Source organism: Primulina huaijiensis, chromosome 1 (genome assembly GCF_012295235.1).
Source record: "Primulina huaijiensis isolate GDHJ02 chromosome 1, ASM1229523v2, whole genome shotgun sequence".
NCBI lineage: Eukaryota > Viridiplantae > Streptophyta > Magnoliopsida > Lamiales > Gesneriaceae > Primulina > Primulina huaijiensis.
Genome location: NC_133306.1, coordinates 26831166 through 26843865, shown reverse-complemented (window position 1 = coordinate 26843865; position 12700 = coordinate 26831166). Strand labels below are relative to the sequence as shown.

Sequence of the window (12700 nt, the reverse complement as noted above, 5' to 3'; positions counted from 1 at the left end):
TTAATTAATATATGAAAAAAACAAACAAACAAAAAGATATTTATTAAATTGGCACTTAAACTCTTATGATGTTGTTTCACGGGTCAATTTTTTGAAACATGTCTCTTATTCGACCCGAGCCACGAAAAAACATTGTTTTTCATTCCATAAATGATTGGATCGACCCGTCTAATAGATATATATCCATGAAATCGTCTCACAGAAAACCTAATCAAAAATTAGATAACCATAAATTTTGAATAAGAGTGTAAACTTCATCTTCATTTAATTTATTTTAAAATACATTAACATTAATTACTGAAAAAAATAAACCCGTTTTAGAGATAAATTTTCATGATACCGTCTCACAAAAGACCTACTCAAAAATTGGATAACCATAAAATTTTAAACAAGAGTTTAAACTTTTTTTTTATTCATTAAGGTTAAATTTTAATGAATATTATTTAATGATTATAAAGACATACATGTAAATTACATGTCAAACTCATATAGTAATAATAGTAATTTCACAATTCAAACTCATATATTTTTTAAAAATGAAATGTAAATTTTATTATTTTTCTATTTGAATGTAAATTTCACTCCAAAAAAATGAAGGTTAAATTTTATTTGGCATACATGTAAATTCACAATTCAAACTCATATGGTAATAATAGTAATTTCACAATTCAAACTCATATATTTTTTAAAAATGAAATGTAAATTTTATTATTTTTCTATTTGGATGTAAATTTCATTCCCAAAAATGAAGGTTAAATTTTATTTGACATACATGTAAATTCACAATTCAAACTCATATAGTAATAATAGTAATTTCACAAAAAAAATTCATATATTTTTTAAAAATGAAATGTAAATTTTATTATTTTTCTATTTGAATGTAAATTTCACTAGATTCCATTAATGAATTAATATATGAAAAACAAAAAGACAAATATTAATGAATATTAATTAATGATCACAAGGACGTNTTAATGAATATTAATTAATGATCATAAGGGCATACATGTAAATTCACAATTCAAACTCATATATTTATATTTTTTAAAAATGAAATGTAAATTTTATTATTTTTCTATTTGAATGTAAATTTCACTCCAAAAAATGAAGGTTAAATTTTATTTTTCTTTAATTTTAGATTCCATTAATGAATTAATATATGAAAAACAAAAAAACAAAAGGACAAATATTAATGAATATTAATTAATGATCATAAGGACATACATGTAAATTCACAATTCGAACTCATATATTTATAATAGTAATAGATAGATTAAAAATGAAATGTAAATTTTATTATTTTCTATTTGAATGTAAAATACACTCCAAAAAATGAAGGTTAAATTTTATTTTTCTATAATTTTAGATTCCATTAATGAATTAATATATGAAAAAAAAACAAAAGGACAAATATTAATGAATATTAATTAATGATCATAAGGACATACATGTAAATTCNATTGTGGTTATACTACATACAAGAATTGGGCAGTAGCTGCAATTTTTGGACATTTGTGCTTCTTGCGCGTGTGCTGTTTTCCGTATTAAATGGTGGTTAACTGAGGTAATGACTTCAAGTCACACCACCACTTACAATATGAAATAGATCGCGATTCGAAAGCTCCAAAAAAATTACGGAAAAAATAGAACAAAATTTTAGTGAAATCCAGACTCAAATCTTTCTAAAGCACCATGACAAAATAAAAGAAAGGTGAACAAATTTCATTTATTCTGAACATGAACTACTCAAGAAACCGTGAAGAGTAGAAAAAATATCAAAACAATGCATTCGGTGAGACATAAACTCACTTCACTCGCAGTCTCTTATTTTTTTGCATTAAATGAAGAGAAACTAGAACCACAAATTTTCAAGAAAGACCAATAACTTTTCCGGTGGCAGTATCAAGATCTATGTCATAGAAGCATGGCCTCGTTGGTAAACCGGGCATTGTGCTCATAGTACCGACTAAAGGGTAGATGAAACCAGCACCGATACTTGCCCTTACGTCTCTGATAGGAAGAACAAAGCCACTTGGAGCACCCTTTTCTGAAGCATTGTGCGAAAATGAATATTGAGTCTTGGCCATGCAAATTGGCAGGTTAGAAAATCCTTGTTTGCTGTACATTTCGATCTGTTTCTCAGCCTATTCAAAGTAGGGGGAAATTTATATATACTGGAAAACATGTTATGAATAACTACTTTCAAGTTAAATGTCACCTGTTCTGAGTACTCTACACCTTTGGCACCGTACGACTGTGCTATTGCCTCTATTTTGTTCTTAATACTTGTATCCAGAGGATACAAAAATTTCAAAGGTTGAGTGGCATTCTCACAGGCTTTTTGAACCGCAATCCCAAGATCCACCTGAAATCGGAAAACAAATAGGTAAGCGAAAGTTGAACGGCCGAGTTGGTATTCATTTGTTTTCAAGATGGATCATAATGAACACTCTTAACCAAACATTTGACAGCGTAAGAAACAGGATTGTGAAACAATATGATAATGAAACATTTTTTAATAAGATGCTAAAAGCGATAGCGAGTAACTAACCGCTCCTCTCCCTCCATGAGCATGGTGAGTGCAAATTACAGCATCGAAAGCTCCAGCAGATAATGCTGCATTCTTGACTGCATTTAGTTCTACGTCAGAATCAGTCGAAAACTTGTTGACAGCCACCACGACATTTACACCATAAGATTTCGTGTTTGAAATATGTCTAGCCAAGTTAATACAGCCAGCTTCAACAAGAGCCACATTCTCTGTCACATAGGCACGATCCAGAGGCTTCCCAGCCACAACCTCGGGCCCTCCACCATGCATTTTGAGTGCCCTTATCGTCGCCACAATAACAGCACATTGAGGCTTCAAACCACTATATCGACACTTTATATTCATGAACTTTTCTGTGCCAATATCAGCACCAAACCCTGCTTCTGTGATAACAAAACCACCAGGTCCAGCAAGCTTAAGGCCAATTTTATCAGCAACTATAGAGGAGTTTCCGTGTGCAATATTAGCAAAAGGGCCGGCATGGACAAGAACAGGGGTGCCTTCAAGAGTTTGCATAAGTGTAGGGTTTATGGCATCTTTCATTAGTACAGTCAAAGCGCCACCAACTCCAAGATCATCAGCTGTGACAGGATCACCAGCTTTGCTATTTCCAATAACCATTTTCCCAAGTCTCTCTCTCATATCGGATAGTGAAGTTGTGAGCGCTAAGACTGCCATAATTTCACTAGCGACTGAAATATCGAAACCTGTTTCTCGTGTCATACCCTTCTCTTCGGGGCCCTGGCCAATGGTGATTTTTCTCAAGAACCGGTCATTTACATCCATCACTCTTCTCCATGTGACGGAACTTGGATCAATATCAAGCCTGGCAAATTTATTTACTTCCTCTGGTGTAAGTTCTTCAGGCTTGGATTTAGAGATGCCAAGTTTACTCAAACGCCTAAACATTATTTCACTAAAACTCTTTTTACCTTCTTTATTTGTTGGGCAAAGGCGGTTCAAAAGAGCTTTGTCGGATTGCGTAGATTCATGGAAGATTCTGGTATCAATTGCCGCAGCAAGAAGGTTATTTGCAGCAGTTATTGCATGAATATCCCCAGTTAAGTGAAGATTAAACTCGTCCATTGGAATTACTTGGCTATAGCCCCCACCAGCAGCACCCCCTTTAATACCAAAAGTTGGTCCTTGTGACGGCTGACGAACGCATGTAACAACCTAAGAGAAACAGAATATCAAGATTCGGTTTCTCGAGTATCATTGAGAAATGGGAACAAATGATAAGCTTATGACAAAGAAAACAAATCAGGGTACGCCAAAATCTAAGAAAGCCAAAGAATACCTTTTTATCAAGAAAAGCTCCCAATGCTTGGCATAGACCAACAGTGGTAGTGGACTTGCCTTCTCCAAGAGGCGTTGGGGTAATCCCTCCAACCACAACGTAATATCCATCACCATTTCTTTGAAGTTCATCAAGCACTGATAACAAAACCTACCAATACTCAAAAAACACCCTGATTAATCCCCAAATCTCCAACAGCCAAAAGCCAAAAGACAAAGAATAAACTTGGATTGTTGTCATTGCTAAACCTCGTTTCCTTTATTACCAACAAATCACCTTCCCCATTTGGTAGCTAATTTGTAGCCAATATAATGCCACTTCCTATATAATATCTAATATTGGAAAAAGACGAAACTAGTAGTACAAAAGTTATGAGGAGTCGAGAAAACATGTATGAACCCATCATCATTTCCAAACATACGACATAGTTGTACCCCTTATCTTTCAGATCTGTTATGAGATTCAACTACATGGCCTGTCCTTAAATAAATCTCATTACTCAAGCCTTTAATGTGGATCAACAAACGAATTAATGAGTTTCTTTCTCTTAATTAGCAGAGTCTCCCAATACACACAAGATGATCAACACCCACCTTCACCAAGAAACATGATTTTTTCTCAAAGCTCAACCATATATGACCAAGCCTTGAAATGAGGAGAAGACAAAAACTAAACAAAACACAGAGAAACGCACAATGGTGTGCGCCTTAAAGAATGATGGGATAAAAGGGATGCTACAAATATATGTAACATAATACCTTAGCCTTGTACTTTCCATAGAGATCATAATGATGAGGGGTGAGATTGAGCTCTTCGGCAATCTTGGAGATGTGAAGGGGCTCGACTGAATTGGCTATATCAATATCTGCTGGCACTGGTGATGCCACCTCCAATTTTCTCACTGTCTTCCCCATTCAAATCTCGAATCTTGGACGGTTTCCTTTTTGTATATTTGTTTCAAGATTTGGATCCAGACTCCGAATCCTTGTAAATCTTCTTGACTTGGTTAAAACAAGAAAAGTGCAGGGAAATCTTAGAATCTGAGCTCAGAGTGAGTGATGATTCTTGGGGAGATAGATAATCTTATCGGTGCCCAGGATAACCACACACATCCCAACGTTAACTGAGTTGACTTTTCTTACGTGTGCAACAAAAAATAAAAATAATTCTGGAGATGCGGGGTATCGATCCCCGTACCTCTCGCATGCTAAGCGAGCGTTCTACCATCTGAGCTACATCCCCGTGTTATGAACATTTTATGTCCATTAATATATTTAAACAATAAAATTGAAACCAATATCTATAACTTGAAAATGTTTTACAGGTGAAATTTTCGAAAGAAACATGTTGCGATGGGCAAGATATGTATATTTCGAACCAATTTTTTGGTGGTGTACCCGAAATGCAACGATTTCTTCTAAAAGATAAATCAAATTAGTCAAAAGAGTAACATTCACCAACCACAATAAGTAAAAATATTCACCTCAAGACAGAAGTGAAGAATCACACAAATCAAATTACGCAAGCCACTTTGTTGGCACACCTATTAACGTGACAAATTTTGTTGAATCTACTAGATTAGAAGGTTGAAAATAATAGACCTTTAATGGTTAAGTTAACTTTCTTTTACACAACATTAAAAGAGCCCGAAAATACCCACAAATTATGAAAATCATCTCGCCTCGCAAGGGTCATCCCATTCTGAATAGCGAGGAGTTCCGCCGCCAACAGTGAACCTGGGTTGCGTATTCCACGACACCATGTGGGAATGAATTCATCAATCGCTCACAAAAAAAAAAAAACAGAACTTTTTGGTGGATATAAAGTTTTCAAATTAGATTCCACCATTTATCCAGATTGTAAGCTGACCTTCTTGAGATTAGTCAGTCCCTCGATTGTTTCTGTTATGTTCCATTTTCAGTGTACCAAATAGTTATGTTCCATAAATATGAAAAAAAAAAAAAAAAAACTCTATTTATTTGTAAATTACATAAAGTTTTACTATATATACATGTGTGTGTATTGATTTAATAAGCATATAAGCCCAACTTCTCCAAAAAGTGAACTTTCTATTAAGAATTGAAATAGAAAATAAGATAAGTACTTTTAAACGGGCCCCTAAAAAGAGAGAAATGGAACAAGAAGGCAGCCCGATGTAGCATGTGAAAAGGCAACAAGACTCTGGGCCTAGTGCAGCTACGCACAATCAATTAAATTATAAATTAATTAATAATAAACGTTGATTTTGTAATAAGAAAATAGTATATATATGCGTAGTGTTTTTTTTTTAAATTTAAAACAGTTTTTTAAAAAATTTACAAGCGATAACCCTAAAAATACATAATTGTTTTTCTCATATAAATTAAACGCACTAAAACATTCCTTTACAAATTTAGAAATGAGAGTGAGCTACGTTGAGTTGTAACTATATCTGGATTTATACGACGAACGCATTATAAGGATTAACGAGGTGAATTCGGATTAAAATAAATAAATAAATAAATAATAATAAAAGCCTTGAAGACCCACCACAAAATACCAAGTGATAATAAAAATGTTAGAAAGTCAATCTCTCCTGACCTGACAAAGACCCACCCATATTCTGTAATACAATAATCCAAAAACAAAGGACATTTACACAACCAACCTTCACCACAATAATAATAATAATAATAATAATTATTATTATTTTAAAAAATAATAAAAAATAACTGTTGCTAAGAATTTGAAAGTTATAGGCAGCTTAGCAATGTCAAAGGAAATAATGATTAAAACATTTATTTGATAGCAATGTCAAAGGAAATAATGATTAAAACATTTATTTGAATTTTTTTAAAAAAAATTCCATAATCATGATATTGCATTCCATAAATAACAAATGGTGGGTACGGAGAGTCAAAGTCAAGATAAAGGGGTCCGCGGGAAACATGACTCTGTCGGCCTCATCAGATGCACAGCCTGCAACGCGGTGGATGCAGCTGCAGCATGAAAAAAAATGCCACATGAATCCAAACTTAGATAATAATGCAATGATACAAATATTGTATATGATTTTTAATTTGAATTTTATAGAGTTCGATTCAAAGTTTTTTTTACCAGAATTTGATTCATCTTGGATGTCATTATTATTTGAAACATGAGTGAACTTTGCAAGCAATTCAGAAGCCAGCTATTTGAACTTTAAATACATACATTCTTGAATGGTACCCTTGCATGTAATAAACACAAGGGGCGGGGAAAGCAAACATGACATGAAAAATAAGTGAAGTTTTTGAATAATCAAGGTGACAGTCAAATTACAACGTGGTGACTTTATTAATTAAGACTTTTAAATGATACAATACCTGAGAAATCAAAGTCCAAAACTACTTCTAAATAGTTAGTCACCAAAATAACAGCCATACTATTCTACATTAAACTACACATCTTCAATGCATGTATTCAAGGGTTGCAGGATAGCTCTGCACAAACTTCATTCCCAAACGCTAAAGAGTATTCGAGAAATATACCACTCATGACCATTTTCCTCAGCACAACCCCGAAATGCTATTTCTACTCAGGGGCTCACTTTCACCCATTCATAGTGCCCGGGGAGTGGTAACTCGTTCACAAAGTCGAAATTGTACCTGAAAATGGTAAGGCTGTGAATCTAGATATCCTCACATAAATCATTGCCCAAGTATCGATGTTATAACATGGAAATGAGTTCAGAAAACATGGAAAATAAAATAACAAAATCAGAAAAGGAAAAGGTTTCAAGTATTTTAAAGAAAATGGAGTACGATACTTTTCTGTTAAAAAACGCTGCAGTGCTTGCTCTTCATGGGTGAAAAATTCCTCAACTTCAAACGGTGTGGGGACATTTATAAAAAGGGAATTAAGGGCCCCCCTTCGACTAGCAGCATTTGAACCATGGACCGGGCCTGGGTTGGAACCCATTGTTGAACTGCAAGGAGTGCTTTCCCGAGTGTCTCTGCTGGAAAATGAATTTGTTTAGGCCTTTTGCATGCATACCCAAATTAAGTAATGTACATGAAAGCTCCACATGCAGCAAAAATTTATAAAATTAAAACCGAAAATGATTTATCTTAGATTACCAAGAAAGAAAAGAGTTTAGTTGAGGCCGGAAGGCCAACTCAATGAAACATTTAATGAGGAAATCTTGCATAAATTACAATAATATTCAAAAAAATCATATAGGGAGTGTGTGGGGTCAATACTCCCAGCTCTGAAAATTGTACTAGAACAGCTTCCCCAAGTAATATTTGAAATCTTGGTATGGCCCCATTAAGAAAACGCATGCCGTCACAAATGAGGTTTCAAAGCCATTGATGCAGGTACAATCTGGTAAAAAGAAACGAGAGTATGTGATTCTTTTAACTAGTCATCATTTGCTCCTCTATTCCTTTCACATAAGCTTTTTACTGTCAAATTCTCCAGGGATATAACGTTTCTAGTTAATGTCAGGTTTCATGTAAAGAAACAAATGTCACAGAAAGATATGCGGTGTAGAAAATACAAATACTAATACTCAGTCACATTCTATTATCAGAATTTCCAGTAAAGTATAACACTCAAATATATCATCATCGTGGGCTGAAACAATACAAGAAAAAAAAAACAGGACCTCGAATGGATCTGGTGTAACCGAGCAGATGCGAAGATACCTAGACGTTTTCAAATTTTGTCCAAAACATTTTAAACTGTAGCACTTTTCTGTTTTTGGGTCTCAGTTGGAAGGGACTAAAGTTCAAGCCTAACACCCGCTGGAGTAGGGAAGTGGAATAAATATTGAAAACTACAAGAATGCGGGTGCAAGGCAACCGTTAAGTTTTATGTATAGTCATTTTTTATACACATAAGGTAAGTGGGGCTGAAAATAATGCAGAAAATAAGATTGTTTATTTCATTAAAAGAACCAACAGCCACACAGCTTCGCTTATCTTTGTGAAAGCAATTTTACAAAGTTTCCACATCTGAAATATGCTGATTCAATGCATAAATAACTAACCCATGTAGCATTAAAGACACTGAAAAGGATATTCCAATTGATACTCCACTTCTTAGATAACAAAGAGACGATTGATTAAAGATGGAAGTATGAACTGAAAGCACTAACACATCCAAGGCAGACAAGCATGCATGATCGAGGAGACAGTGGCACTTTTAATTTTTTTTGGGAAAAAATAAACGCATTTGAAGCTTAATTTAAGCAGCAGAATTTAAAATCAAGCCTGAGAGACTAGAATATTGAATGAAAAAGCACTAAACTTTTTCTTCTTTTTTTTTTTTTGAAAGAAATGCAAGTTTATCTAATAAATACAGCAAAGCATATCCCCAATTATAACCCATTGTCTGGTTCCGCGTAAAAGCATAAAGATATCTGGAACCAAGTCACAAAATTGATTCTTTTTAATTTTGAGAAAATAACAACTGTTCACTACTACTATCAAAAAAACTATTATCGTAGAAGAAAAAAAATTGCCGTGCAATTAGAAGTACCCAAAAAAGACGAAACCCCTGAAACTGAAAAATCAGATAAAAGGAGTAAATAATCTTTGGTTAAAAAACTAACAATAGATAAATAAAACAAACGGTACGGTACCTAAACGGAGCTCACAGAAGCACTTTAAAAAGCCAAAACAAAAAAAACCCATAATTTTTTGCTGCATATGTAAAAAAATTCCCAGAAAGAGTTAAATCCAACAAAGGCAAAATACCTCCTAAAATCCCAAAAGGCCCCAAGACTGGTTTTTCCCACCAAAAAATATGAAAAATACTTGCTGTAATTCCATGCATAATGTAAAAGTGAGAGAATGCACTGAAAGGAAGTGAAGGAGCAAGCTACGGTCAGCGGAGTTAACCATCAGCAACAAGAAGGGGGACATAACACACGAAAAATTTAAGAAAAAAATTGTATGGGCTTCAAATTTTTCAAATAAAAAAAACAGTAAGAACTAGGATGAATCTTTCAACAAATTACACCAAAATTTCGGAAACCAATCCCGTAAAAATCACAAAAGACGTCAGCACGTTTTATCTGACACTCAAAATGGAAAAAAAAAAAAAACAGATTTTTCACCAAAAAGAAGATGGAAGATTCAATAATTAAAAAGGACCTGCGTAAATATACCTTTCCCTGACTTCCGTATTCATTACATTTCCCCCCAAAGAGGCCTCAATTTCCAAACCGCCAACTTCACAGCGACAGCTCCGCCGTACTCTCCGTGAAGTCTGCAGAGGCTTCTCAAGGCGCCGCGAGCGCAGCTCAAGGTAGTAATACGAGTCCGGCGTTTCCAAAGACGGAGCTGCACCGGTAGATTGGAGGCGGCGTAAGGCTAGGGTTTTGGCGCGTGTACGTACACCGAGGGAGGACTGGGAGACATCCAGAACGGCCACGTCACTTGTGGCTTCAGCTTTCCTCATGTATTTCCCCATTACACACTACAGATTGAGGGAGAGAGAGCACAAGTGAAAACGGAGGCCTTTCGCAATTATATTATATTATATTACATTATAATTATATATATATATATATAATGCTGCAGGATCCGTGGGTTTCCTCACCATTTACATTAATTAATCCTTCGTACGATTAAGAAATCTTTATATTATATTAAAAAAACATTCAAAAACTAATATATACATACATATATATGATATATTTTGCAATAACATAAGTGGTCACCATTAACTCAAATGCATAAATTTTTTGAAAAGGTGTCACAAGTTAGTCTAAAAAATTATTAATTTTGTGAGACGAATATCTTATTTGGTTCTCACATAAAAAATTATTATTTTTTATGTCGAAAAATATTACTTATTATTGTAAATATAATCATTGTTGATCTATACTAAATTTAAAAATAAGTGAGATTATCTCGTAAAAAATCTATACAACTCAAATAAAATCCAAAACTTCACATTTTGCATCATAAAGATGCTCCTGTATATTATTTTAATTTAACATTAATTATAGAATTTATTTATCAATGCCCCTGAAAAAATATTCCCTGGTCAGAATTTTGTGGTGGAAAGTGTAAATGTTTGAGAAATTTCAACAATATAATTAATATTGTTGTTGACAGACTTGTCCTTGGGAATATTATCTCTAACTTGCTAACATCCAAACATGCCTTAACAAGTTTTCACTGTTTCAGCCATTAACTAGCAAAAGTTCTTGCATTTCAGCATTAATTATAATTATTTAATGGCGGAGTAAATATTAAAGAAAAATATTTTGATTAGCATTAAAGATACGATTTCTCTGCAATAAATTTTTTTTTTTGGTACCGTCATATTATTTTACAGAGAATACAAGTAAATTTTATATATATGTGTGTGTGTGTGTGTGTGGTCAACTCGAGACCAAATAGATCTTGGAGTCCAAAATTCATGACGAGAAGTCTATAAATTTAGATGACAAGATGGCCAGATAAATGTAGACTTTGCAAGAAATAAGTATGTGAATCAACCTTTGTTAAGACTAGATTTTATGTAAAACGATCTCGTAGATTTGTATCAGTCTGAGACGGTCAGTATAACTCATACATACAATGAAAGTAATATTTTTGAAATAAAAAATAATGTTTGTCATGAATCGGATTAGATATCAATTCCATAAAATCGAACCGAAAACGTTTTCACTCTGCTTGAATCTTTGTGTGTTATCAAATTAACTCTATGTTTTTTGAACAAAAAAATAATTTTTTTTAAAAAAAAGAGCAAATCGATCCCGACACAGGCATCCGTAAAGCTTACCAACCGTTCTGAATTAAAAGAAAAATATTCAAATTTGTACGAGTGACGTGTTAATGCATGTGATCATATCCGAAGATTAAATACTAGACTAGATAATAAATACCCTTTTCACAAATATTCGCGACAAAATATAGAAATATTATTTATTGGGGCTTCCTGCAGTTTTCAATTCCATGCATAAATGTCCACTGCATGATCATCATCCATCAGCTTTATACACTAAATAAGAAAAAAAAAGTGACTTTAATTAATATATTTATTTATTATAAAATAAAATAATGGGTTCTTTTTGGAAATTTGCTCTGACCCCCTGTGTACAGAACCTGAAGCCAAGGCAAGGGAGTGAGATCTTACCAAGGATTTGATTGTCAAGCCATAATGATAGCAGCATTTAAAGCAACACGTGTTAATTTCATACATATTATTAGTTCCCAATGCTAAAGTTTGAGCCAATATTTTGTCCGGGGAATAATCGCATCATATAAAGTATCAAATAAAATAAGTAAGTTGACTTGATAGTATTTTACGACATATTTTGGAATTAGATTTTAAAAGAAAATTGATAATTCATTTTAGTTTTTTTTAACAGATGATTTCTTAGGTTTAACAATCGCGATCTAATAAAAAGGGAAAGTTCTCTACAATAATTATCTTATATATATTATGATTTTAGATAAAAATTAATTATATGTCGCGTTCACGATATAATTTAAATCATTGAATCATATATATATATATTATGAAATTGTTCCAAATATGCTTATTGAAAAAATGAAATAATGCAACACCAAATTATATTTTACAGGCTATTTGCATGATCTTAAGCTGGATTACTTGTGCTGCATGAATGACTGCATCTTTGGGGTGCATGGGCTGATTCACATAAATTGATAGTGGGCCCACACAATATCCAGCCCATTAGTTTTGCATTTAGTATCTCGTCTGGCCCAAGTTTAACTACCATATCTTTTACACGCATATTAAATTAAGCTAGTCGGCGCGACTTGATTTTTCCCGGATTTGAAAATTTTTTCTCTTGATTTTTGTTGGTGATACTTTAATCTATTCTCAATTAAATTACGAAATTG

General features: G+C 33.3%; 2 protein-coding genes and 1 non-coding gene across 5 annotated transcripts; all 3 read right to left on the bottom strand.

The window, feature by feature from the left end:
• Window positions 1-1636: 1636 nt before the first annotated feature.
• LOC140990911 (formate--tetrahydrofolate ligase) lies at window positions 1637-4955 on the bottom strand. Its single transcript, XM_073460769.1, has 5 exons — window positions 4610-4955; window positions 3852-4001; window positions 2552-3727; window positions 2219-2365; window positions 1637-2144 (listed from the first exon to the last, which is right to left on the bottom strand). The coding sequence occupies exons 1-5, from the start codon at window positions 4763-4765 to the stop codon at window positions 1869-1871; spliced, it is 1905 nt and encodes a 634-aa protein (XP_073316870.1). The 5' UTR covers window positions 4766-4955; the 3' UTR covers window positions 1637-1868.
• A 65-nt stretch (window positions 4956-5020) lies between these two features.
• On the bottom strand, window positions 5021-5093 carry TRNAA-AGC (transfer RNA alanine (anticodon AGC)). The gene has a single exon. It is a non-coding gene; the product is annotated as a tRNA-Ala (tRNA).
• Window positions 5094-6693: 1600 nt separating this feature from the next.
• Window positions 6694-10353, bottom strand: LOC140990895 (cyclin-dependent kinase inhibitor 3-like). 3 transcript variants are annotated; one of them, XM_073460747.1, is made up of 4 exons: window positions 9985-10353; window positions 7639-7827; window positions 7364-7477; window positions 6694-6829 (listed from the first exon to the last, which is right to left on the bottom strand). In XM_073460747.1, the coding sequence occupies exons 1-3, from the start codon at window positions 10287-10289 to the stop codon at window positions 7408-7410; spliced, it is 564 nt and encodes a 187-aa protein (XP_073316848.1). In that variant the 5' UTR covers window positions 10290-10353; the 3' UTR covers window positions 6694-6829; window positions 7364-7407. The 3 variants fall into 3 exon arrangements, with proteins under 3 accessions (XP_073316848.1, XP_073316840.1, XP_073316856.1); XM_073460739.1 differs by lacking the exon at window positions 6694-6829 and having other exon boundaries at window positions 7104-7477; XM_073460755.1 differs by lacking the exon at window positions 6694-6829 and having other exon boundaries at window positions 7104-7477; window positions 7639-7824; window positions 9985-10351.
• Window positions 10354-12700: the final 2347 nt, after the last annotated feature.

Coding starts and splice junctions, on each gene's coding strand:
- LOC140990911 (XM_073460769.1), bottom strand. CDS start 4,765: ATGGGGAAGACAGTGAGAAAATTGGAGGTGGCATCACCAGTGCCAGCA. Junction 4,002..4,609: donor ATGGAAAGTACAAGGCTAAG/GTATTATGTTAC, acceptor GAGTATTGGTAG/GTTTTGTTATCAGTGCTTGA. Junction 2,145..2,218: donor GTGTAGAGTACTCAGAACAG/GTGACATTTAAC, acceptor TACTTTGAATAG/GCTGAGAAACAGATCGAAAT.
- LOC140990895 (XM_073460747.1), bottom strand. CDS start 10,289: ATGGGGAAATACATGAGGAAAGCTGAAGCCACAAGTGACGTGGCCGTT. Junction 7,828..9,984: donor AATACGGAAGTCAGGGAAAG/GTATATTTACGC, acceptor TTCATTTTCCAG/CAGAGACACTCGGGAAAGCA. Junction 7,478..7,638: donor CAGCGTTTTTTAACAGAAAA/GTATCGTACTCC, acceptor TACCATTTTCAG/GTACAATTTCGACTTTGTGA.